This window comes from Notechis scutatus, chromosome 5 (genome assembly GCF_049901735.1).
Source record: "Notechis scutatus isolate UNSWTSFEM ecotype Mainland chromosome 5, rNotScu1.2, whole genome shotgun sequence".
NCBI lineage: Eukaryota > Metazoa > Chordata > Lepidosauria > Squamata > Elapidae > Notechis > Notechis scutatus.
Window position 1 is genome coordinate 67,633,601 of NC_142013.1, and position 25,375 is coordinate 67,658,975.

A 25,375-nucleotide genomic window follows, 5' to 3' on the forward strand; every position below is an offset into this window, starting at 1 on the left:
TGCTTTCTCAATTATAGTAAGCTATCTGAAAAGGCACAACAAATGTAATGTAGTGGGTCTATGGCGCTTGTGCTTTTTATTTAATTTCTCATCCATTGTAATACAAAAGCCTGGTTGTTTGCATACTTAATGGAAAGTTAGCTCAAATAAGTTACTGAACCGATACTTAAAGTTAGCCTACTTAGGATGTCAAGTTTTTCAATCCTACTGTTGCACAAAAATACAACTTATCTATCTAAATGTGAATGTTGATTTTGTTTCTTTGATTAAAAGGCCGATATTTTTCAGCTTATAAATGTCAGATGATTTCTCACCTATTATGTATCTTCCTGTGGTTATGATACTCTTCTTAATGGTACTTTCTTGAAATTCCTATGCATATAAAGGTAACTTAAGGTTACAAAGAAAAGAATGTAAGAATGTAGCAAGTACAGCAAATTATTCATCCTTTCAGTATTAAGAATTGTAGTTCTTTGGTATTTCTCCATCCATGTCTGTCACAAGTATAATTTCTTTATTTAAATGTATTTAAAATATAGCTACTCAACTTTTACTGAACTTTGGGGCAGTTCCCAAATTATTGATTCCATGCTTTCCTAAAAGCTCACTATTTGGTTTAAACCAGTTTCATCTCATTGATAATTAAAATGCCAACTTTAGTGCCAAAATGGAAGAGAAAGAAAACATGAACATTTTTACAGGATTTAGGCATAGTGCACTAGACCTGTTCATTTCACTTGGGAGTCTGTATAAAAAAAAAACACTTGGTGGTGTTAGAAGAAGACAAAAAGACTGTTTATTCTTAAGAAGAAATGGCTATCCAAAAACTTTAGTGTCTTGCATTAATGAATGTTTACATGTGCTTTATAGATTATTTTTTTTAAACAGATTACTCTAGAAAGCCTATTCTTGCATTTTATTTTATGACATGTCCATGTTGATATAACTTACTTGTGAATACTATTTTAGTGGAGAAAAGTAGTACAACTAAGAGAAGGATACCATATAAAAATCAGACCCCAAATAAAAACTTAAAACATGATTTGTAGATCCATTTCTTACACTAAGTTAGTACAAAAAAAAAGATGATCACATGTAAAACCATAACAACCACTAGGCTAACCTCATAGAGTTCATCACTGCTCATTTTTTATTGATATGATAAAGTGGCTGAATGATAATTCTGAATTTCCTTATCACATAAACTACTGATATTCTAAAGAAATGGAATTAAAGAATAAAATTCAATTTCTAAAGCAAGAATATTTATACATAATTCAAGAATGCCTCTGTTATTATCAATATAAACAAGAAAAGGAAATAAGGGCCAATACCTGAAAACAAAACTTGCTTAAAGTTCCATAACCAGAAAATTGTTTTCTCTCATTTTTATGGTATTGTAGCATTACAAGATTTATTCAGTTTTGGGGGGGGGAAAGGGACAGAGACAGACATTTGAATGAAAATCAGGACCGGTTATTCTGAATTAAATTAATAAATCTTAATTAGGATTACATTTTATAAGTTTTATCAATAGTTTCAAATACTATGTCAAATTTTGAGAATATATTAGTAACAATAGTTGGAGAAGTTGCTGTTGCAGGATGGTTATTTGTGCATAATCCAATGCTGCTTTTCAACACAAAATGTTTGCATGTTAGAGTTACCTTTGAATTGTGCTACAATAAATTGGAATACTTATTCAAATATGCACTGTGCAGTTCTAATAATTTACCTGAAGCAGTTGTGAAACTGCAATCTTTTAATAGTCTTAAAAACATTTTTCTTTCTACTTTTTTGTAAATGTTAATCCAGCTCATCCTGTGAATGCATTATGTTCAGACATGCATATATATTCTGTTCTGTTTTTAAGCGAGGTGTAAAAATTGTATATAAATAAGAATGTAAATAAAATATTTTTAATTTTCACTATAGATTTTCTATATTATTTTTGTTCCTTTTCAATTAAGTCTCCTCACATTCTTAAAATCATATATATTGGCTTATGTCAACCTGCAAAATGACTTCAGCTGAAGCCATTCTTTCTCATGCTTTTTCATTTTTTGGTTGAGCGGGAACCTGTGGCTGATCTGATTGGCCCATGTGACCTAAAAGACAGAGGGGAGGGGAGAATCCTATTATTTTAACTATCCCTAAGCGCAGGGACTATTTAGAGCTGGCTTCACCTTTCTAATTGCCAACAGGATGTACTCAATAAAGGACTTTCTGAACCTAACCCAAGTGTCAGAGTCCTGACTTTCCTGAGTTCATTGGTCGGAATGATGACAGCTTACTTGTGAAAGTTCTCAGCTGATCTGAAATGCAAATAGAACAGTTTGGACCAATTGTAAATTTTAACAATGTAATGAAATTTGAATACTTTAGAGCAAGGGTGTCAAATTCGCATTGTCATATGATGTATTGTAACTTTTCTCCTTCACTAAACCAGGCGTGGGCATGGCCAGTGTGTGATGCATCTGGCCCAATGGCCGCAAGTTTGACAGGCTTTAGAGCCTTAATAACTTTGATTGGAAAAGTAATGAAGCTGTACTTTTTTCTTTGAAAGCAATATTTAAAAGTGCTTAGCCTTGCCTATTGATAAGCTGAAACTACTATGGCTATGTAAAGCATTTAGAAGAATTGTTTTAAAAAATATGTAACAGCCAATTTACTTTATTTTGCTAATTTTTTATTAATTGAAGGAATTGCCTTTCTTCAAAACATAAAACTAGTGGCAACCTTTGCAAGGCTGATGTGGCTGTTTTGAAAGCAGTCCACAGATGTCTCACATAAGTTTATCTAGTGTTGTATATTGTCAACCTTGCCTTTGGTGTGATGTGCGGCCATACAAATTTGATAAATAAGTAAATGGATAAGCATGAAAAATCAATGTTTTCCTGGTAGACTGAATGGAAGGGTAGTTGCGCAGATGTACAGAAAGAACTAGAAACTACTTCTGAAGCAGTTGTGTAAATCTTCTGAAACGTGATGGTTTTAGGTGTTTCCTTTTTATTAATGCATACTGGGAAGCATCTCTTTAGTTACCTTTAGTATTTATCAACTTTCCTATTATTTTCCACCTAGATGCCTCAAGTTATTACTTGTAACAGATGCACATTGGCTATATCACTTTATTCTTCTCACATAATATCACATCTTTCTATCAACAGTAACTTGTTTTGTTAGGAATTTCCTGAAGCCAGAGAATTGTGTGTAATCTGCCATGGTTATGTCTGCAAAAAGAGCAGAAAAACTATATGGGGAAAAACAATTTCAACTGTTGCTGCAACCATATGATAGAAATGAACACTTGAACAAAAAATTATCTCTGATTAATCTTCTCAAATATCTTCAGTTCGGAGTGATCTTGCCCAATCATAAAGCGTTACTGCTTCTTGCTCCCAATCTTCATTACAAAATTGATTTTCTGGCCCTGGATCTCCAGCTGAATGATCACTCAAAGAAGGACTGCTTAAGTCCTAAACACAAAATATAAAACAGCAAACATAATTTGAAAGTGAAATCTAATGGTATACGTTTTAAACTAAATTCTTGTTTTGCAGAGATTTTTAATACAAATGCAGCTGTCTTGAGATTTAGAATGTAGTTGTAGTTTTTCAATATTTCAACCAAAACTAAGCACATTTCTTCTCAGAATTAAGCATTCTTTGAGCAATCTATCTTTGGACAAACAGTATTCTTGGACATAAAATTCATATGCCCACTGCAGCTCTGGAATTAGATTCTTTATCTAATCCAAACAAAGTATTAGATTGGTGTGGGTTTTTTAGTAAATTAAAACAACTAGAAATAGTAAACAGGCACAGTACTGTATGGCCTTCTAACTCCTTTAGCCAGCGGTGATCATATAAGCATATTTATGTAACAGAACAGGTTGTATGTGTTTGTGCACATACGTTTGCTTGCCCCTTGTGTTATAGCCATTATGCTAGAGGGTGAGTTTCATATGGTTCCCATGATCAGAAGGAAAAGATAGGCAATAGTTGGCTTAAAATGGAGCTGTGAGCAATGTTCTGAACCACTGCCCAAATTTTCCCACAGACAGCTTCTCTTATCTCTTGATTACTAATTGTCCTTGGGTACCTTCAAAAGATGTTCTCAAAGACATTTTGAAAATTGAAAGATAGTATGTCATCCCTATAATTTCCTGGATATTTTTTAAAAAATTTGTGTCAGCTTAAACTATATTCCAGTTATTTGTAATGCAGATAGCTATTACAAAGTACATAATGTTCTCCATACTTGTGATATATCTTGGGATACACTTCACTTGGAATCTGGGAAATTCTATTTAAAATCATTTTAATTTATAACATAAAAATAAATACTACATAGTACATTGTTAATGTCCTACATTGTTATTGCTTCCAAAATGTCTTTGGATCAAATGGGTCCCATAAACTTTCTTAGAAAAAAAAATAACATGTTGCCCCAGCTGAAACAATTTTGTTTGAAATTCTGGTTACTTTTTGAGGAAAAGAACTTTTGAATTGGGGAGTACCCTAGGTAAAGACTAGAGAGGAAAGAATACAGCACAAACATTTCCTTTATGCCTTGTTACTTTCTCTTGAAATAGCTGGTGAGCTTTCAAAATGCTAGATGTACCCAACTAATCCCACATATTGGGACCTCCTTGCCTATCTATAGCAAAGTCTATACCTGGTTCTTGGAGACTATCCTGAATACTTTTTAGGATATTAATTCATTTATGTTATACCCCAGTCTCATTATCCTATATATCCCTTTCATTTATATCCTACATGTCAGGACAAAAGAAACTACACAACATTGGAAAACTATAATATAAAGTTATAACAGATGAAGTTAAATCTTCAAAGAAAGAATATAATGTATGAAGATGTTGATGTTACTAAAACAATTAAAATGAGCTTCGATCAGGTCTATATAAAAGTCTTATCACTAGGTAATAAATCCCACTGAAGTCATAGTAAGTTCTTTTCAAGTAAAGATGACAAGAGATGGAAAGGTTCATTTTTAAACTTTTGAGGTAAAATGAGCTATGGCAAATCCCTGGCCAAATTATGTACTTCTCTAGACCACTATGGTTTTGGAAGGTGGAAACCATTTTCTAATAATGTGATTCATAATTTGATTCAAATTATGTAATCATAAAATTCATTGGCCAGCAAAGCACACCCCCTTTCAAATATTTTTATCAGTTTGAATAACAGAAAAAATTAGTCACGGCACCTGTTTTATTCTTTTTTCCCCAGGTGTTATTTCATACCATATACAAGTATGCCATCCGTATACAGTACAATTAAACTATATCCTACCATTTGAACACTCTACTAAAAGTAGTTTTCAAAAACCTGATTAACAAACTTGATTAAATCCCTTTAAAACATATTGATAGACTTCTAATGATCTTGCAGTACTATTCTAAATACCAAATATTTCATGTGCTTTATCCTTGCTTACCTCTTCTTTCGCAGCTTTATAAACTTTCTTCATTTTTGCAATCTTCTGCCTAGCTTGATAAGAGCGGCGTTGTGACATTCTCTGGGCTGCCTTTTGTTTTTGTCTTGACAGCGAGGTAGTTATGAAACCAGGTGACATAGACCTAGAAAAGAACTGATGTTTTGAACATCATTTTCACAGATCCTACACTACAAATGCTACTATGGATGCAAAATCTCATTAAATATTAAAATAAATACTGTGAAAACTACTATTTTTGTGCTCTGAAGCAGAGATGTATATAGCAGCAGTCATGGCTTCAAAATAGTGAGTGTGGCCAAATAACTGAAACCCCAGCCCTCTTTATATGCATGCAGTGCACATAAAAAAGGTGTGGCCTCAGTCACAAAATTGCACACACTTTGAAGCTAATTAATGTCGCTACAGACACTTCTGGAAGGTCCAGTTGCTAACTTATTTTTTTCTTCCTATTAAGGAACATGTGTGCAAATTTACATTGCTATTACTTTCTCGTCTCTCACTTCTGGAAAGCAGCAACTTAAGTGAATCTTTTCAGAAGTAGAAAAGTTAAAGTTTCCAGCAGTACCCAAGACACTATTCCCAAATGATACCTGTGAACTGGAGCAGTGATCCCCAACCTTTTTTACGCTGCGGCCTGGTACCGGCATCAGCTGGGCGCCGCATCTTTGATGAAAAGGCCCGGTGAGCTTTCTGGCATCAGCTGGGCGCCGCCATCTTTCTTTGATGAAAAGTGCTTCCGGTGAGCTTTCTACCGGAAAAGCTCATTGGAGCGCTGGCGCGCCATCTTTTTTGATGAAAACGTGCTTCCGGTGAGCTTTCTACCGGAAAAGCTCACCGGAAGCACTTTTCATCAAAAAGATGGCGGCGCCCAGCAAGCCAGCGGCCCGGTAGGACTTGTTCCGCGGTCCGGTACCGATCCGCGGACCGGTGGTTGGGGACCCCTGAACTGGAGGATGACATGACTGATGAAAATGAAGAAATGGGAAAGAAATTCAAGTATCTATGCATACCAGAAAACCATGGATGCATTTAAAAATAATCTCTAAACCTCAGTTATTATTTACGTTATTTTTAATTTAAGATTACATGATTAAATATTGTATGAAACTTTGGACAATATAAAGCCATAAAACCAATCACAAAGTAGAAAATATCACAAATCTAAAAATGAAAATACAATTGGACATATATTCAGGGGTGGGATTCAAAAATTTTAACAACCGGTTCTGTGGGTGTGGCTTAGGTGGTGGGCGTGGTTTGGTGATCATGTGACGGGCGGATATGGCTTGGTGGTCATGTTATTGGCTGGGTGTGGCCAACTCAATTTCACTCACATTGAGGCACCCATCTCCTCTCCTGGCCTCTCATGACTGTGGGGATGCTGCAACAGTCTAAGTGTGAAAAATGGTCATAAGTCACTTTTTTCAGTGCCATTGTAACTTTGAATGGTCACTCCACACAAGCAAAGTACCAGCAAAGGAGGGGGGAAAAAAACTCCAGAGACGTTCCTGGGACAGGAAGTCTAGTCCTGCCAAGAATGTAATAAGGGTTAATGAAGAGGCAGTTTCTGTAAGCAACACCAGAATGTTTCCTTCCTGCCTTCCCTACAGGATTAGGCCAGTAATTTCTTCTAACAACCGGTTCTCCAAACTGCTTAGAATGCTAACAACCGGTTCTAGCGAATAGGTGCAAACTGGTAGCATCCCACCCCTGCATATATTCAACCTCTCAGAATAAAGCCATCTAACATTTTGGTCCCAAAGTCTGAAAGAACATCTAGGTCTTCAAGGCCTTCTTAAAACCAACATGATTGAGGCCAGTTCAAATATTAAAGGGGAGATCATTCCATCGAGCAGGCACCACAAATGAAAAGGAATTCTGGTTCTGCCAGAAGGCATTGTTTTAAGACAGGGGTCTGCAACCTTAAACACTCAAGAAGCCATTTGGACCCATTTCCCACAGAAAGCACTGGGAGACACAAAACCTGGGCGGGTGTGGCCAACTCAAAATCACTCCCACCCAGTCACGTGACCCCCCCCAACCACACTTACACAGATTTTGTGGCTCCTGGTGTTTTGTTTTCTGTGGAAAACAACTCTCTCTCTCTCCTCTCTGTCTCCTTTCTCTCCCTCTTTCTCTCTGTGTCTCTTCTCTTTCTCTGTCTCTTCTCTCTCTTTCGTTCTGTCTCCTCTCTATTTCTCTCTGTCTCTTCTCTCTTTCTCTTTCTCTCCCCCCTCTCTCTTCCTTTGTGTCTCTTTTCTTTCTGTCTCTTTTCTTTCTGTCTCTGTGTGTGTTCTCTCTCTCTCCCCCCCGCCCTCGGAGAGGTAAGGAACCCATGAACTGGTGCTTGGTGGTGGGAATTTGACGTCTGGAGAGAGAGCAGATGTGAAAGATCTGCTCTAAGAATCCTAAAAAAAACCTCAACCCCACAAGCGAGTGCATGTTTGTAAAGCAGCCCCCATCCCAGCCATTCTGCATCCATGTGCAAGAGCAGGTAGCTGCAAGAATACGTGTTTGGGTATAAAAGACAGCTCTTCCCCTTTGAATCTGTGTGTTTGTGTGTGTTTGCACAAGAACAGAATAATGTAACTTGCCCATGCAGATGCAAAGCCACTTATCTGGGATAAATCGGGCACATGAATAATTCTTGTGTGTCTGGCAAGGTCCGGTAGGCTAGCCACAGATAGAGACAGATCCTTACACTCATCCAGTACTCAGTTTCCAGGATGAGCCAATGCACGAATGGAGTGACAGGAGCTGCAGCATCTCTGAAGCAGATCAGGTGCAGGGCAACCAAGGAGCATGCTGGCAACTGGGGAGTCTCCCCCTTCCATCCAAGGTGCAATCCCAGCACTTTTTGGCCACAGGCCTGTCACCTTCCCCACCACAGGAGGAGGCTGGGAGAAATGTGCATGTCTTGAATCTGGACACGCAGGTCGCTCTGGCACTGCTGCTGCCGCTGCCACTTCAGAGCCCACTGTGGATGGCAGGCTAGCAGTGTACCGATAATTGGCTGGGGGACAGTGCATCAGAGCAACTGACATCCAGGAGGCGAGAGCGAGCCGCCAGAAGAAGCGCCTACAAGACCTATCAAGTACAGGGGTGCTTCACTCCTACCGTGGAATATGGAATCTCCATCTCCCGCCCTTATACCTTCTCAGGTGTGGAGTGACTGGGAGGCGAGGGCAAGGGATGGGGCCAGCCAGTCGTGGGATCACCCGACAGGGAGCTACATCAGAGGGACGAAAGAGCTGCATGCGAATCTGGAGCTGTGGGTTGCCAACACCCATTTTAAAGTCAGGGAGCTGAGCACACATCTGTTGGAATGTTTGGGATGCATGCCATTAAGGGCTTTGAAGATCATGACCCAATACTTTGAATTGCACTTGGAAGACTATTGGGAAACAAGGCAGCTTGCAAAGGAGATCCACTACAATGATGCATTAAGATGCATCTATAACTCACTTGCACTGTTAGATTCTAGAGCAGCTGCATCTTCCAGATTGTTTTTAAGGGCAGCCTCATGCAATAATCCAAGTTACTTGAGAAGTAATTGTAGCCTAAGTGATGTTGAGCCGATTGTCCCAGTTTAAGAATTTTTGCACTACATGTACTTGTGCAAGGATTTCCTGGCCATAGCTTCCATTTGCTCATTGAATGGAAGATATGAGTCCAAGACAACCTCCAGTACTATGGTTGATGGTATTAAAAGCTGCTGAGAGGTCAAGAAGGATGAATGGCGGCGCCCAACTAGGAAGGTGAGGCTCTCGCTCCTGGAGCACTATCTCCCTATAAAGCCACCACCTGCACCAGAACTCACTTTTAAAGCTGCCACCTGGACCAGTTACCGTGAGTAAACCAGAGCCCAAAAAACAACCCCCAAAACACTAGATTCTGAAGCCATGGAGCCCTAATAATGCTAACGGAGCTCCTGCTAACTGATCCGGAGAAGTGAAGCTCTTTCCATCGAGCCCTATTAACCACACTGGTGGAGCTCTTGAACTGGATCACTTGGAGCCAGCGGAGTGCAAACAATGTACCTTCATTTAAAACCCTCACACAGCTGATAGAAGTATCTTCCACGCCAGACAACGTGTTTCCATTAATATCCCCACACAGTTTCCCCGGAGCCACATCGGACAGCTGGCAGGGAGAAACAAGGAGGGACAAGAAAGCCCTGAGGCTCTTAGGAGCCGAAAGTCACCCTGGACGGGTGGTAAAGGCAGAGGAATGCTTCGGTGGTCAGTTGTCGTGAGGAGAGGAGAGTCTCCTCGACTGACCCGAAGAAAACCCCTCCATCCGAACTAAAAAGAGAACTGCCAGCATGGCTAAATCGAAGCCAGGAAGGCAGCTGAGACAGAAGTGAAAAAGAAAGGAAAGATCTTGTAACAGTGTGCTTAGTCTTGGTAAGAATCACTCCAATTTCTGCAGTGGAATTTTCCTTGGAAAGTGGGACTCAAAGGAGGAAAATAGCTGCGATTAATGATCTGGAGTTACTGTTAGATTTAGTTAAAAAAAAAAAAGATATTGCAACTAGAAGTAACTTTAAAAGTAAAGGACAGATTGGATTGGTTAACCCAAATTTCTGGACTGTATTTTTACTACTACTCAACTTGAAGAACTTTAGGAAACTATTGGAAAACAATCTTATTCAGAGACATATTGATTGTAGTTAAAGTGTTTTAATTCAGAGAGTTTTGCTCTCTTTCAAAAATCCAGTGTGCTTTGAACATCTTGTTACAGCCTATTGCTTACAGAGTAATAGCAGCAGCAATCACAGCAATAAATTCCTCTCACCCAGTAAATCACAGCTGCTAGTAAAACAATTAACCCTTTCCTTGCAGACTCTCAATACTACCTCATTACTTTAATCAAACACTGATTAATTCATTACCTCAAAACTTACAACTTTTCTACCTCATCACCTATATCAATGATTAGATAATCAATTTCTATAAAATATTTCATCAATGGTTTAATTGATTTATTCTTTTAATTGATTAGTGTGATTAGAGTGTTTAGTGCAAATAGTGTGATTACTGATTAGTTTAAAAGATCAAGAGTCGTGTAATTTAATTGATTAGTAAAATCAGTGATTTAGTGAATTTAATTGAACAGTGTGATTAATAATTAGTGTAATTAATTGATTAGCGATTAGTGTAATTAATTGATTAGGCTGATTGTTGCTTAGGAAAATTATTTGACTAGAGAGATTACTGCAATTGATTGATTGGTGTGATATTGGCTATATTGATTACCCAAAATTGTTCCATTAATTAATTTAATCAACGTACCATCTTAACAAAGCTACCATGCCAAGAAAAAAATCCAATGCCAAACCACAACCTAAAGAGAAAGTAATCCCCACCAATGAACCACAAGACTCCTGCACATGCCTTAAATGCTACAAAACTCTAAAGGATAATGAAAATTCCATCAAATGTTCTCTATGTAACAAATACGCTCATCATGACTGCTTGGGATTACCCGAGCAAATGATTCAATACCTAGAATCATCCAATCAGTTTCCATATCTCTGCAAATCATGCAGACCCAAACTGGATCTGTTGGAAAGAGTTGATACCATTGAAACATGAATAACATCCCTTGACACCATAGTAGCATCCCTGGACGCCTTAAAAGAAAGATTATCCAATCTTGAAAAAAAAGACACAACGCAAAAACCTGAACATCCAATAGCTACAAACCACATCTCTACCCAACAACCACAATCCAATCCACAACCCAATCCACAAAAAACATAAGCCAGACAAATAATGGTATCCCAATCCTCATCAGAGAAGCTGTTGAGCATGAACGGAAACGTCCAAATGCCATCTTATTTGGTCTAGAGGACATCAATGATAATGATGACATCACAACTGTCCGAAACATCATCAGTGATTATCAAGCATCAACCATCTCCCCTGATGAAATACTTGACATTTCCCGCATTGGCCGAGAGCTCAAAAACAGAGATGGCTCTGTGTCCCCACGCTTCTGCAGGGTCATTTTCAAAAATGAATCAAGCAAACGTAAATTCATTTACACTATAAATTCACTCGCCAAAACCAACACCAACCATAAGAACCTCTGTTGTTGCCCTGACCTAACCATACAGCAATGTGCCCGCTCCCGTGTACTCTGCACTGAACTAAAAAAACGTCTAGACAATGGAGAGAAGGACCTGTACATTGACTACCATGCTGACTGTATCAAAAGTAAGTCACACAACCCGCAACTCAGCTTTAACCTTCAACCACAACCCTACCTCAACCAATCCACCATCACCCAAGACTGGGAACGCACGCCCCTAACTACCTCAATTCCAACTACTGCTGGCCTTAAATGCAAGCTACTCAATGCAAGAAGCCTTGCGAATAAAATACCTGAATTTCTCCTCTTACTAAATATGGCTAAATTCGACATCAAATTTGTCTGTGAAACATGGCTCAATGCATCTCTCCCTGACTCCATTACCACAGTAAGAGACTATCATGTTTACCGATCAGATCGTGAAATTCGCAGAGGAGGTGGTGTTGCTATCTTCTATAAAAAGTCCTTACATCTAAAAAACATCCAAGTTACCCAGGAGCTTGCTCTTCCTGAGACCATCATCTGTGAATTATCCTTAAATATAACATTTTGATTCTTACCATGTTACAGAGCACCTGATTATGACATCGAACATGTAAACAAGCTAAATACACTACTAACATGGGCAGCATCCTGCCCACACACTTTTATCTTTCTTGGTGACTTCAATCTACCTCATATTGACTGGACCCTAAAAGAATGTACAACTGAACCCATACACGCAACCTTCTACAATGCTGTTACAAATCTGGGACTGGAACAACTAGTAACCAACAACACTAGACTAAACAACTGCCTCGATCACATCTTCTGCAATAGTTTGAATTTAATTTACGGAATACAAACTAAAGAACCCTTTTCCAGCAGTGACCACAATATGATTGACTTTTGTCTCAACATACGCCCACACAAAAATCATCACAATGACGTAATCCCCAATTATAACTTCAAAAAAAGGCAACTATGATCTTATAGACAACGATCTCTCATCTCTTGATTGGCAATCTCTATTCACTGGATGCAATACTGTTGAAGACCATTACAACATATTTTTACTTGAAGTCAAAAGAGTCATCAAACTATATATACCAACAACTCCCAAAACCAGAAAAAACAAATTACCCATAACAATAAGGAAACTTCAATCCAAAAAGAGATCACTCTGGCGGAAAAACAAAACTGGTCACGTTGCCAATTTCAAAAGCCGATACAAAAATTTATGCCACCAGATAAAGACTGAATGCACCAATTATCACATTAAACAAAAGGAAAACCTTCTACCCACCAATTCCACCCACGCTTTCTACAATTTTGTAAACAACAAACTAAAAGACTCAAGGTCCATCCCACCCCTGATAGGACCTAATGGTAAAGACTGCAACGACGACACCATTAAAGCCAACATCTTTAACACATTCTTTGGCTCAGTATTTGTAAACAGCAATGGATCATGACCAGTATTTCCTAGCCGAACCACAGACAACTACAATGATCTAATACATATTGATTTTACAGAAGACAATGTTGAAAAATCACTACGCAATCTAAAACCATCTCTATCTATTGGACCGGATGGAATATGTGCCTACTTCTTAAAAAAGCTATCCACTGCCATAGCCGAACCTCTAAGCATAATCTTTGAAAAATCTTTCAGGACCAGCTCCTTGCCTAACCTATGGTCACAAGCCACGGTCATCAACATCTTCAAAAAGGGAGAGCCCAGCCTAGTTGAAAATTACAGACCAATCTCCTCATGCTGCGTCACCTGTAAAGTCATGGAATCAATTAATAACCAATCCATTATCCTCCACTTAGAGACAAACAACCTACTCTCCAATAAACAATTTGGTTTCAGGAAAAAACTATCCTGTAATCTGCAACTCTTACACTGCAAAAACATATGGACTACACAACTCGATCAGGGCAAAGCAATAGACGCAATCTACATAGACTTCTGTAAAGCCTTTGATTCAGTGGTACATGACAAACTACTCCTAAAACTAAACTCTTATGGTATCTCTGGACAACTGCATAACTGGATAGAAGCATTCCTGTCAAACAGACAACAAATGGTCAAAATTGGGAGTGTCCTATCAAATTCTGTACCTGTCAATAGTGGTGTCCCCCAAGGCACTGTTCTAGGACCAACTCTCTTCACACTCTACATAAATGACCTCTGTGATCATATTAAGAGCAACTGCATTCTTTTCGCTGATGATGTAAAGCTGTTCAATACCACAGACAATACTGCTACCCTTTAAAAAGATCTTGACTATGTATCAGAATGGTCAAACAAATGGCAACTTCAAATCTCAACAAATAAATGCTCTGTCTTACATATTGGCAAAAAAAAACAGAAAATAAAATACAAGCTGAATAGTCAAGATCTTGTTGATGATCCAAACTCTGTAAAGGACCTTGGAATACTCATCTCTAATGATCTAAGTGCTAGATCCCACTGTAACTACATAGCCAAAAAGGCATTAAGAGTTGTTAACCTAATCCTACGTAGCTTTTTCTCTAGTAATATCACACTACTAACTAGAGCATACAAAACATTTGCTAGACCAATACTCGAATACAGCTCATCGGTCTGGAACCCACATTACGTATTTGATATTAGCACAGTTGAGAAAGTCCAGAAATATCTTCTCGTTGTAGAATACCTTATGCCACCAGACTTGAAATTCTAGACCTAGTAAACCTTGAATTATGCCGTCTTTGGTCTGATCTAAGTATGGTATATAAAATCATACATTGCAATGTTCTACCTGTCAATGAATACTTCAGCTTCAACCATAACAACACAAGAGCACACAATAGATACAAACTCAAGGTTAACCGCACCAAACTTGATTGCAGGAAATACGACTTCAGCAACAGAGTGGTCAATGTCTGGAATACTCTACCTGACTCTGTGGTTTCTTCCCCAAATCCCAAAAACTTTAACCTTAGACTGTCTACTATTGACCTCACCCCTTTCCTAAGAGGTCTGTAGGGGGCGTGCATAAGCGCACCAACATGCCTACCATTCCTGTCCTATTGTTTCTTTTATTTTTCTTATATGTACCCATTTCATGTATTCATAACTATGTATATACCGTATATGCCGGCGTATAAGACGACCGCGTATAAGGCGACCCCCAACATTTCCACTCAAAATATAGTTTGTTATATACTCGCCCCTCTTCCGCACGCCTCCACTTTTGCACTTTTTTTTTTTTTTTTGAGGCACTTTTGTGCACCGTGGAACGAATCCTGTGAAGCCGAAAGGAGCAGCCAGCCTTCTCCCAGCTCCCAAGGAAGCGAGGCTCGCACCGCCGAGCTCTGCTGAGGTATCCGGCTGGGGCTGTCAGGAGAAGTTATTGCCCGCTGGCGGCGCGGCTCCGCGTTGCTCAGTCAGCGTTGCCTCGGGAAGGAAAGGCAAAAGGAAGAGCCGCGACTTTTGCCTTCCTTCCCGAGGCAACGGGACTGGAGCCGCGCGGAGCCGCCATGCCAGTAACAACTCCTGACAGCCCCAGCCGGATACCTCAGCGGAGCTCGGGCGGTGCGAGCCTCGTTTCCTTGGGAGCTGGGAGAAGGCTGGCTGCTCCTTTCGGCTTCACGGGATTCGCTTCCACGGTGCACAAAGTGCCTCAGCCGCGGGCAGCCGCAGTGCTTCCCAATTACTATTTGCCGGGCGATAGGGCGACACCCGGCATATAAGACGACCCCCAATTGGAGGCATGTTTTTCAGGGCAAAAGTCGCTCTTATACGCGGCAAATACGGTACCTATACCTATTATCTTGTAAGCAATTGACAAATCAAATAAATAAAATAAATAAAAAGAAATGCTTTTCCTGCCTTCCACAGGCAAGCAACAAATGTGACCTATGCTGTCTCATACCATGTCCTGATCTGAATCTAGACTAAAAGGGGAGGGGACTTTTTGCCTGCTGTATGTGTCTTTTTTCATAATGACCAAATAGTTTCTTTTCCTTTTTCTTTCTCTATCCAATTACTGCTTCCCTCTTTCTCACCTCCATCCAGATGTGTTCTCATTCCTTTCCTTCACCTATTCTTACTCTATTTGCTGGCGTGCTTTTCTCATTTTTTTTAACTGTTCCTGATGGAAGAGGAAGGGGAATGCATGCATGATATGTTTCTATGTGCAACAGATATTTATGTATGAGAGAAAGAACAATTGGTACATGCAGATCAGTATGATTTATTGTTTAAATGGAGCTATTTAACAAGAAGCTGTTTTTTAATGAATAGTTACTAATGCAATCATCTCTGCCTTTTGGGGGTTGGATGGTGAGGAGTGTAACTTGCAGCAGATATGTAAACATAGACACAAACAGGTCAGTAGTGGGATTCCAATTTTTTACTAATGGTTTTGTGGGCATGGCTTAGTGGGCGTGATGTGGCTTGGTGGGCATGGCTTGGTGGGCATGGCAGGGGAAGGATACTGTAAAATCTCCATTCTCTCCCCACCCCACTGACCAGTTTTCCAGCTCCGTTCTTCTGTGCAGGGCAACAAAAGAAGACCCAGCTGATCAGGCAATAGATGTGGGCGGGGCCAGTCAGAGGTGGCATTTTTTGGTTCTCCGAACTACTCAAAATTTTCGCTACCGGTTCTCCAAAACTGGTCAGAACCTGCTGAATACCACCTCTGAAACAGGTATACCAAATATATCACAAGCATACTTTATTTGTATGTCCTCAATTGATAATGTAGGTTCCTGTATATTATGCGAACTTTCTATATTCACATTTTTTCCTAAATCCTTTTCATTTGGGAAAGGGAGGTATTTTAAACAAAGAGTCATCTTCCTATGCATATAATACTATCATTGAAATAATTTTCTGTTTTTTTATGTCTGTACATCAGCTATGGTTTAAATATAATATTTGGAAGGCTGAAAAATATTCTAGAAAAAGTCTACTCCACAGACCAGGTATTTCCTGGTAGACTCCCATTTGAGTACTAACCTATTCTAACTCTCTTTAACTTGAGAGCAACCAATGTCACATCTGTGTTATCACATCCACTCTAATATTTATCTGCTAAACAAATAATTCCCTCAACACTGTTCAACTTTTACAAAATCTGCACTACTATTACTGTTAATCTTCTCATCACTCCTTATCACCCATCCCCTCCCACTTGTGACTGTATGACTGTAACTTTGTCACTTGTATCCTTATGATTTATATTGACTGTTTCCTAGTATGATTTGATTACTTATTATACTCTATGACTATCATTAAGTGTTGTACCTTATGATTCTTGACTCTGGATGAATGTATCTTTTCTTTTATATATACTGAGAGTATTTGCACCAAGACAAATTCCTTGTTTGTCCAATCACACTTGGCCAATAAAGAATTCTATTCTATTCTATTCTATTCTATTCTATTCTATAATATAATATAATATAATATAATATAATATAATATAATATAATATAATATAATATAATATAATATAATATAATATAATATAATATAATATAATATAATATAATATAATATAATATAATATAATATAATATAATATAATATAATATAATATAATATAATATAATATAATATAATATAATATAATATAATAAATGTAATGTAATGTAATGTAATGTAATGTAATGTAATATAATATAATATAATATAATATGATATGATATGATATGATATGATATATATAATATAATATAATATAATATAATATAATATAATATAATAATTAAAGTAATGGACAAATGGGCAAACTGAATATTCCTACAGCAACATGTAAAATTATATTGCCTTCCTTTTGTAGTACTAAGAAGACATTAAGATGTAATTACCCTGTTTCCCCAAAAATAAGACCCAGTTTTATTTCCTTTTGGGCCCCAAAATAAGCACCAGGTCTTATTTTAGGGGGAAGTCTTACCCACTTACCTTAGAACCATCGGAGCCAGGCCTCCCACGCCATGACATATGTCGCACCGCTGCCTGACTTCTGTTGTGGTCACTCAATGCCTGACACTGCATGGCTAATCACACCAGTGCAGCCATTCACGGCAGGAGGCTGTGTGGCGCATTGTGTGAGCAAGCAGTTGAACCGGTGTGGCATGTCATGCGGTGTCCTGCTGTGAGCGCCAGGACCAGCACAACAAACCATGCAGCAGGGAGGCGCTGGTGCGATGTTCCATGCGACCTCATGCCATGAGCGGTGGCACCGGTGTGATGCACTAGGTGGCATATGGCTGCAAGCAGCCGCAGAACAAGTTGGGCAGCAGTGCGACAGGTGTCAGGGTGTCCTAACATAAGCAAGTGCGGGGCCTGTGGGACAGCTCCAACCCTCCTGCCCTAGCTTGATTTTTACACATGCACCTCTCCCCACCTCGTACAACCAGATGGTGGGCAGGGCTTAACTAGGACTTATTTTTGTGGTAGGGTTTATATTAGGCACAGGTGTGAAAATCGGGCTTATTTTTGGGGTAGGTCATATTTTCAGGGAAACATGATGCTACTAAACCAGCCTTTAGCTCTTCTAACCTGTCATAAACAACCATGACCCCTGGCTGAACCAATACTATGTTCCATTTCAGAATCTTGAACAGCTTATAGAAACAGGTATTCACAAGCTTCTCGAAAAAAAGATTCAAGTCCTATGAAGAAGTGTGCCAATTATTTTAGATGAGAACATTTGTATAATTGCACTCAATAGCAATGGAAATTTTATTAAACTGAGAAGAGGAAATCATCTGGATAAGGCAAAATAAACAACATGTTTAAAATATAATGAAATGATATGACTGGCAGCCCAGCTAGAAACAGCAATGTAATGGGAAACATGAATGATCTTTAGCACTTGTCTGACATTGCATCAATATTTGCCAATAAAATAACAGGGCAAGTTTAGACCTTATCGCAATGAAGATTTCTAAACACCAAGAAACCAAGAAGCCACATTTCTACCACCTGAACACTGTCCATTTTCCATATGGTAGACAATGCTACAACTTTGGAATATGGTTATTAGTAAACCTTTCACAATAGTTTAGATGAAATAGCATTCTGTACCAATGGCTTTCTATTTTTGAGGTGCTGGTAGTTATCTTTCCATTCTGTTAGATCTGGGAGAGGCATGCTCTGAGTCCTGTCCACCAGGGAATGTCATCTGGTGGTGGGCAGGAAGGAAGCCTTTTCTGTCATGGCCCTGTGGAACATTATTCCTCTAGACCGGACTTACTCTGCTGGCCTTTTGTAGAGTCTTGACAACCTGGTTTTGTTGTTGAACCTTAGGCCCTAGAAGTATGGGAACCTGCTGTATGGGGTAATATTAATTGTCGCTGTTGGTTGTTTTTTTACAGCTGTTTTTTTATTTACAATTTATATTATTTATAATTTCATTTAACTGTTTTATCCTGTTTTATTAGGCACCTAAATCATATATTTGACATGAACAGCCATATTAAGCAAACAAACAAATAACATTAGTGGATTAGGTTTAAGAAATTGGAATTGTACTTACAAATATGACATTTTGCTTGGTATTAATTCTTATCTGTGTTTAACATATAAAAATAAAGGGGAGGAAAGACATTCCAAAGAAAGTTAGCAATCAAATTTGGCGACAATTGACATTGTTTACCTAATTTGACAAACAGCCAAGATTTGAGCACGACATGTCTCTTCGTTCTGTGGTTTCAGCAACAGAAATGGAAGTTCAGCTCTAAGTCTAGCAGACACTTTCCCAGACTGTGCATAATCCATGATGTCATACACTATCATTGCTCTAGGCCAATTTTCCAATGTCAGCCTTCTCCAACAATTATGTCTGCCACCATAATATGCTGGAGTTTCATCCATATGACTGGCATACTAAAAAGTCATAAAGAAACATTTATGAAATGTCAAATATAATTCAATTAAGTTTGCGTAGCTTAATTATATATTTATTTTATTTTATTAAATGTATATGGCTTCCTATCTCACGTGCATGTAATTCTCAATGGCATATATAACATAAGTAAAACCATAATCTTCTACCAAGAAAAAACAATTAAAACCTACATTTAAAATACAATAATAAAAAGACAGAAGAGAATGCTATGCACTGTGGCAATATAACCATTTAAAAGGCTCCATGACAGCGTTGGCAAACCTTTTCAACACTGAGTGCCAAAATGGGAATGCACACGCAAGCGCGCACCCACCCACTTGCAGGAAACCAAAAGAGCAGATGATCTTCCAGTTTCCAGTGTACCTGGTCTTCTGGTTTCCAGTGTGCCTGGTCTTCTGGTATCTGGTGCACATGCACACAAAGACCAGCTGGCTGGTGCTCATGCACCGGCTTCACCTGGCCTTTTGGGATCCTCTCGCCTCCCTGCCTGCCTACCTGTTCCTCATTGGGATGGCGGGACATCCCCAACAATGACCCAGTTCCACAGCCTGAGACAGGGAGAGAAAGTTGGGAGGGGAATGCTGCCTCCCTCTGCTGGAAAACCAGGGCCCCTTCCTGGCCTCAGGGGTGTCAGTGTTCCTGGGGCTTGGGTTGGAGAGCCAGCAGGTGGGAGAACTTTGCCCCAACTCTGGCCAGGATGAAGCGCCCCTCTCCAACCCGCCACCAAGAACAAGACAGTGGAACCTCCCCCACTTCTGCCAAGGGAGCGCGACTGCTTCCTGGCCAGCGTGCCACTTACCCCAGCACCGGACAGATGTTTCTCCTGTGTGGAGTCAGCTTCTGCACAGTCCTGCCTCCCCAGAAGAGCAGCAGCGGCAACCACAACAGGCGAGAGACAGGAGCGAGAACTGCTGCCACCCTTTCACCCCCAGTGGCAGTAGGACAGCGGGCAGGGCAGTTGAATGCCCATCCAGCAAACATTCCCTCCCCCTCTGCTCCTGCTGCCGCTGGGGGCAAAAGGGTGGTGGCAGTTCTTGCTCCTGTCTCTTGCCCTGTTGTGACTGCCATTGCAGCTCTTCTGGGGAGACAGGGCTTTGCATGTGAACCATTCAAGTAGTGAAAAAGGTGAAATATTTAGGCATATTCTTAACAGCAAGATGCATAACCCTCAAAGAAGACAATTATACTAAATTAATAAACCAAATCAAGACAGACCTAGGAAGATGGAAGAATCTGCAAATCTCAATGGGTAGGATAGCCATTCTAAAAATGAATATACTACCAAAAATACTCTATCTATTTCCAAATATCCCTATAAAATCAGAGAAAAGCTTCTTTAAGAATTTAAATCAATTAATGTCAAAATTCATATGGCAAGGAAACAGGCCGAGAATTAAGCTGAAACTAATGCAGGACACCAAAGAGAAAGGAGGTTTTGGCCTGCCAGAATGGGAATTATATTACCATGTGGCAGCACTTACATGGCTAAAAGAATGGATCAGGTTAAGGAACAAATGACTGCTAATGTTGGAAGGTCATGACATCCAAACGGGTTGGCATGCTTTCTTGTGGTACGGAAAAGGTACAGCGCATAAATATTTCCAGAGACACTATCTAAGACAGGCACTATTAACAGTATGGAATAAAATTAAACACCAAAATTATATGGAAACCCATATTTGGCTCTCCACACTTAGAAGCACCAATCCACCCTAATTTGATAAATATGGAGAAAATTGTCAGATATAGAGATATACTGAATGGGCAAGGAGAACTGAAAACTAGAACAGAACTGACTGCACAGAAGGTAAATTTAGAGTGGTGGTCCTATCTACAAATTCAGACGAGATACACATAGGATAGTGTGGGGCTTGAGTACAGAACCAACAACTCTAGACAAATCATAAAAACAAAACAGATTCTAAAAACATAAATACATAAATGATTTTTTTGTTACACTATTGTTATTGTTACATGTTGACACATGTTTTTCCTTTGCTTTTTCCTAATGTATTTTTTTTTAGTATTTGTTTTGTTTTTATGATTAATTTGCTGTAACCTATTCCATTTTCAGCTAGAAACATATACATATATTGGTGATATAGATATACACACATATGTATATCACCAATCATCACATCTCTAGTGTTACCACAGGTAACATTTATGTATTAATATATGAATACATTTAGCAACAAAAGAACCACCATACATGCTCATTTTGTCCTTTTATCCAAACTGAATAGCTTTAAACACTCCCTTTATTCCTTCTTAGGCTAAACTTTTATCATTTACTATTTTTATCAGATTCAGCGAACAAGTTTCTGTCACACTATGTAAAATATTCCAAAATGCTATCCTAGTCATTTTATGATACACTTTCTCTAAATCAAGGAATGTGCAATAAAAATATTCATAGTAAAGAGACAGAACCGTAAATATTGACCTTCATCATTTTCATCATGGCTTTAGTCAGCTAAGTATTTCACATAATGCTTTTTAGTAAAAATAAAGAAGAGGGTGCTTCAGAGATGTGGTGCAAGTTGGGTAAGTATAGGGAAGGCACAGTGCAGGGTGGTGATGTTGCATGTGAGTGTATGAGTTGCAAGCATGGCACAAGTGCAAAAAGCCTAGGGGAAGGTGCATGGGAGGGGGACAACTTACTCCAGCAACTTTGAACCTTCTCTGTTGTCTTCCCCAGAAAATTAATGGGTTAATTGTGGGATGCTTGGTAATTGGTCATAAGCATTAATGGGTTGCCAAGCAATCAGATCCCTATCATGTGACCAGAGGGATGCTGAGACAGCCTGAACTCTGAGCACCAGTTGTAACCACTATTGGAACAATACCTGACCAAATGGCTATAGGTCAAGGATTGCTTATAATGAGATGGGTGGAGATTATGACAACTACAGGCGGTCCTTTACTTACAAATGTAATAGGGATCAATAAATTTGTTATTAAGGGGTAATTTGTCATTAAATGAGGCATCATATGACCACATCCAATTTTATGAACTTTTTTAACCATGCTTATTAAACAAATCACACAGATGTTAATCAAATCATGTGGTACCCCACTGACTTTGCTTGTTGGAAACTGGATGGGAAGGTCACAAATAATGATCACATGAACCCAGGTTGCTGCAACCATCATAAATACATGCTGGTCCCAAGTACCTGAATTTTGATCATGTGACCACAGGCAATCTGTGGTAGTCGTAAGTATTAGGACTAGTCATAAATCACTTTTTCAGTATTGTAATTTTCAATGGTTGCTAAACAAATGATGAGGGCAATCTTTATTTTCAAATATCTAAAGAGTTGTCAAACAGAATATCAGGGCCTGTTTCCTGTGGTATTGTCCCAGAATGTAAGATATGAAGTGATTATTTTAAATTACAGGAAGTAGATTTTGATTTAATATTAGGAAAAAACTTCTTAACAGCAAGAGCAGTTTAACAATTGAACCATTTATCATAAATGCTACAGGTCCTTTCAACAGAACTATTCAAGAACTATGTATTGAAAATGCTTTTAATTTGGATTCTAAGGGGATTGGACTTGACTGAATGGAACTTTAGTATTTTTTTAAATTATATAATCCCATGTGATAGATAAATCTAAACACTGCTTACTTGCATGTAATCTCTTATTGTGGCAATATCTATTTCATCTGTTATTCCATGCCTTTTATTCTGAAGCTCATCTTGAAGAATCTGATGATAATACATCCGATATCCCATTAATTTGCAAGCATCAACAGCTGCCTAAAAATATTAGAAAATATAAAGTAAAAATTGATAATATTTTACTAAGAATGAGTTCAGATGCTTAATGGAAAATATTCCTATTCCTACAATAAAAGGGCATTTCCTCTTCCCTCACAAATCTACCCCAACATCTAATTTAGCACATCATGAGAGCCAATATATTGAAAACTTGATAACTCAATGTTCTCTTCCCATGCCATTTTTGGGGTGGGCAAGAGGGACAAAATTGGGTAAAATATGGTGACCATTTAAATTCTGCCCATTTAAATTCCCATTTATCTGTTTGTGAAAATCTTTCTTTTTATTATTTTCAGACTATGGAATGAAATCCTTTGTAAATTATATTCAACTTGTATTACTCTGCCTTCCAAACAGTAACCAAGAAACAGCATATTTTAACTGTTACCATATTTCACCATATTTTAACTGATAGTTATTTTAATGTTTGTATTCTATAATTCATTGCTTTAAGTATTGTTATTGATACTAAGCAATATTTTAAAAAAATTACTGAGCAGAAAAACATAACATAAATCAATTAAGTATAGTTTGAGGAATAAATATGATTTTTTTTTACTCTCAAGGTTTACATTTCTAAGGTAGTTATTTACCAAGCAATACCTTAGCACTGTTGTTATAGTTGGATCTCCATATTCATGTATTTTGTGGTAGCAATAGTGAAATTTATTATACTAATATTTTACATCAGTGTTTCTCAACCTTGGCAACTTGAAGATGTGTGGACTTCAACTCCCAGAATTCCCTAGCTACACATATTCAAGTTGTCAAGGTTGAGAAACACTGTTTTACATACAGGCCTGAAATCACACCTGTGCCACCATTTCCACCTCTTCCACTCTTGGCTTCCTGTCGCCAGTGCCAGATGGAGGACTTGTTGAGCTGCTTATGCTCAGATGGCAGGTAAAGCTGTCATCAAATGACTGCTAGAAGAGGTGACGAGCACTCTCTTCCTCTGTCTCCCAGTCTGGATGAAAGTATTTTCTTTTTGGGACTTCAGGCCACATGATTTTAGGTTACAGGTCACATCTGAAGTATATAGACATGCATAAAAACATCTGCGACTATTTGAGCTGGAGTACAGATATTTGTGGAATTTCACATATTTTGCAGGAAACATTGACATTTAACCCTTGAGAATTCAGAGATCCAACTATATTCCTAAAATAACTATTTCTTTAAAAAAACTGAAAGAATTCTTTCACCCTCAAGAACCACTTATTAAAAAGAGTTTTAACAGATATATTAAAAGGTAAAGGCATCCTCAAATCATATTTGATTAAATATTAAATGCTTAAATTTGCAAGTTATGACAAGTATGTTACATGTCTACTCCAGCTGAAATAACATATGATAGATATTAAACATGCAAAAAAAGTTTGGATAAATAGAAAATAATCAAAACCAACAATAATTACCTTACTTTCTGATGTTATTACTTTTTTCCCACTTATATATTGGTTGGTTTTGGTTCTTGATTTACAAAATATTTTAAATATAATAAAAGGGGGGAAATCAGATCCAGCAAATCTGAAGGGAGGAAATAACAAAACTGAGTAACTATTTTCATGGAAAACTTATTTGTTATGTTCTGCCTTAGAAATCATAACTTATTTAAGTGTTTCCTATTGTCAATATGAGTCATAATTAGTTTTAAAAATTTTATACGGCTGTAAATTAAGGGAACCAAAAGAACTAAATTTCTGATTTAAGCACAATGTAGAAATAAATTAGTCTGCTTTCTTTATCATAATCTGAGTCAGCATAGGTACTTTATGCAAAAATTCCTTTTGGTAATTGACTCTATTTGCAGTAAATATTTTCCTGTCATGAAGAGAAACAATTTCCATTTGTCCACATACAATTCCCAAGAGTTTAGTGAATGTCTCCCCTTTCTGAAATTACAACTGGATAGAACATTCTGAAAAATCTCTCAGCAATCATAATAAAAACCAATTCTGAATGTACAGTATAACTTTTGCTTTATCTTTCTTATCAATAAGTGATCGGTTTAATCAGATCAACATATGTATGTGTTAAAGACTACATGTTCACAAAAATTACTGAATAGAAACTATAATATTTCAAACTTCCCATCTGAAAATCTGAATGCTCTCCTATGGCATAAATA

The 25,375-nt window shown here is 38.2% G+C and overlaps 1 protein-coding gene across 2 annotated transcripts in view; it reads right to left on the minus strand.

Annotated features, from left to right (window-relative positions):
* Window positions 1-889: 889 nt before the first annotated feature.
* C5HXorf58 (chromosome 5 CXorf58 homolog) overlaps window positions 890-25,375 on the minus strand; it is a 43,614-nt gene continuing 19,128 nt past the window's right edge. For both annotated transcript variants that reach the window (XM_087966906.1, XM_026674896.2), the window contains 5 exons: window positions 24,663-24,774; window positions 23,092-23,223; window positions 19,203-19,432; window positions 5,464-5,605; window positions 890-3,479 (listed from right to left, as the gene is read on the minus strand). In XM_087966906.1, the coding sequence (XP_087823032.1) occupies window positions 3,342-3,479; window positions 5,464-5,605; window positions 19,203-19,432; window positions 23,092-23,223; window positions 24,663-24,774 (754 nt within the window). In that variant the 3' untranslated portion in view covers window positions 890-3,341. The remainder of the gene's footprint in view (window positions 3,480-5,463; window positions 5,606-19,202; window positions 19,433-23,091; window positions 23,224-24,662; window positions 24,775-25,375) is intronic.